The sequence below is a fragment of the Tigriopus californicus genome, chromosome 7, assembly GCF_007210705.1.
Source record: "Tigriopus californicus strain San Diego chromosome 7, Tcal_SD_v2.1, whole genome shotgun sequence".
NCBI lineage: Eukaryota > Metazoa > Arthropoda > Copepoda > Harpacticoida > Harpacticidae > Tigriopus > Tigriopus californicus.
This window is the reverse complement of record NC_081446.1, coordinates 4,396,781-4,397,833: the sequence shown is the minus strand read 5'-3', so window position 1 is coordinate 4,397,833 and position 1,053 is coordinate 4,396,781. Positions and strand designations below refer to the sequence as shown.

The 1,053-nt window shown below is 36.8% G+C and overlaps 1 protein-coding gene across 1 annotated transcript in view; it reads left to right on the top strand.

Annotated features, from left to right (window-relative positions):
* The first annotated feature begins 884 nt into the window (after positions 1-884).
* LOC131884006 (uncharacterized) overlaps positions 885-1,053 on the top strand; it is a 7,629-nt gene continuing 7,460 nt past the window's right edge. The window contains exon 1 of the mRNA XM_059231626.1: positions 885-1,030. Coding sequence (XP_059087609.1) covers positions 903-1,030 — 128 coding nt within the window. The 5' untranslated portion in view covers positions 885-902. The remainder of the gene's footprint in view (positions 1,031-1,053) is intronic.

Sequence of the window (1,053 nt, the reverse complement as noted above, 5' to 3'; positions counted from 1 at the left end):
TGCAAGTTTGTTTTGAAAATGGTTTCTTTCAGAACTCGAAGACGGGATCATAGAACATTAATGAGATTTTCTATAAAACGCAACTATTAAGCATCCGATAAATGGACGTTTTGAAAATTTATGTCTATGCATATGGGAGAACAAAGAACCCTTAGAGGTCTAAACAAACTCTTAGAAGTTATCACCAACGGGCTTGGAAATTCCTTACAACCGACATTACCTACTACTTTTTGACAGAATCTACAAGACAAAGACAAGCGCTCTTTTTGTCAAAGAAGCACTCATCTCGTAACCAAAAAACGTTTATTTGGGTAAGATTTCCTAATGTTCATGAAAACCGCCCCGTCCAATGATGCCGTCGTCTTGAATCAAGAACATTTATATTGAAAACATACTTGTCCATCCTGAACATCAATCAACTCACCAAATTGCAGGGAAATATCTGGTCTTCAATTATTTACAAGGAGAAAATGGGAGAGTTTAGCGATGTGACCGTAAAGTTCTAAACTCTTAGAATCATGCCTTTCGTAAAATCTTGCTTGTTTTCAAATATATGAACAAAATTGACACCTCCAAACCCTTTTTATCAACACAGAGTTCCAAATTTCAACGATATCAGCAGAAAAAACCATATGAATAGCCTGAAAGGTTCAATTTGCGATAAACTATGTCTTAACTCTAATTTCCAAAGGTATTTTTGCCGAATGAAATAAAGGTCTCGCTAAACGAATATAGAGGCCACTGGAGGCCCATTTCTGGCATAATTTGAATGTCAAAAAATGACTTACCTCACCACTCCCAATTAGTAGCACTGATCCAATTTAGACTCATAAAATATATATTTCGGTCAGCGATATTCACATGGCCTGTTGCTTGCTCACGTTGAATCGTGCACATCGATAATGCTTTTGAGCTGGGTCATAATCATTGTTCTCCACTTTTTCGTTGCTGCTATATGCACTCGGTTTGAAAACGAACCACTATCGGTATTTTCGAAACAAAGTTGGGAAGAAACTTACCCCATAAACAGGTAAAGTTGAACTTTTGGTTAAC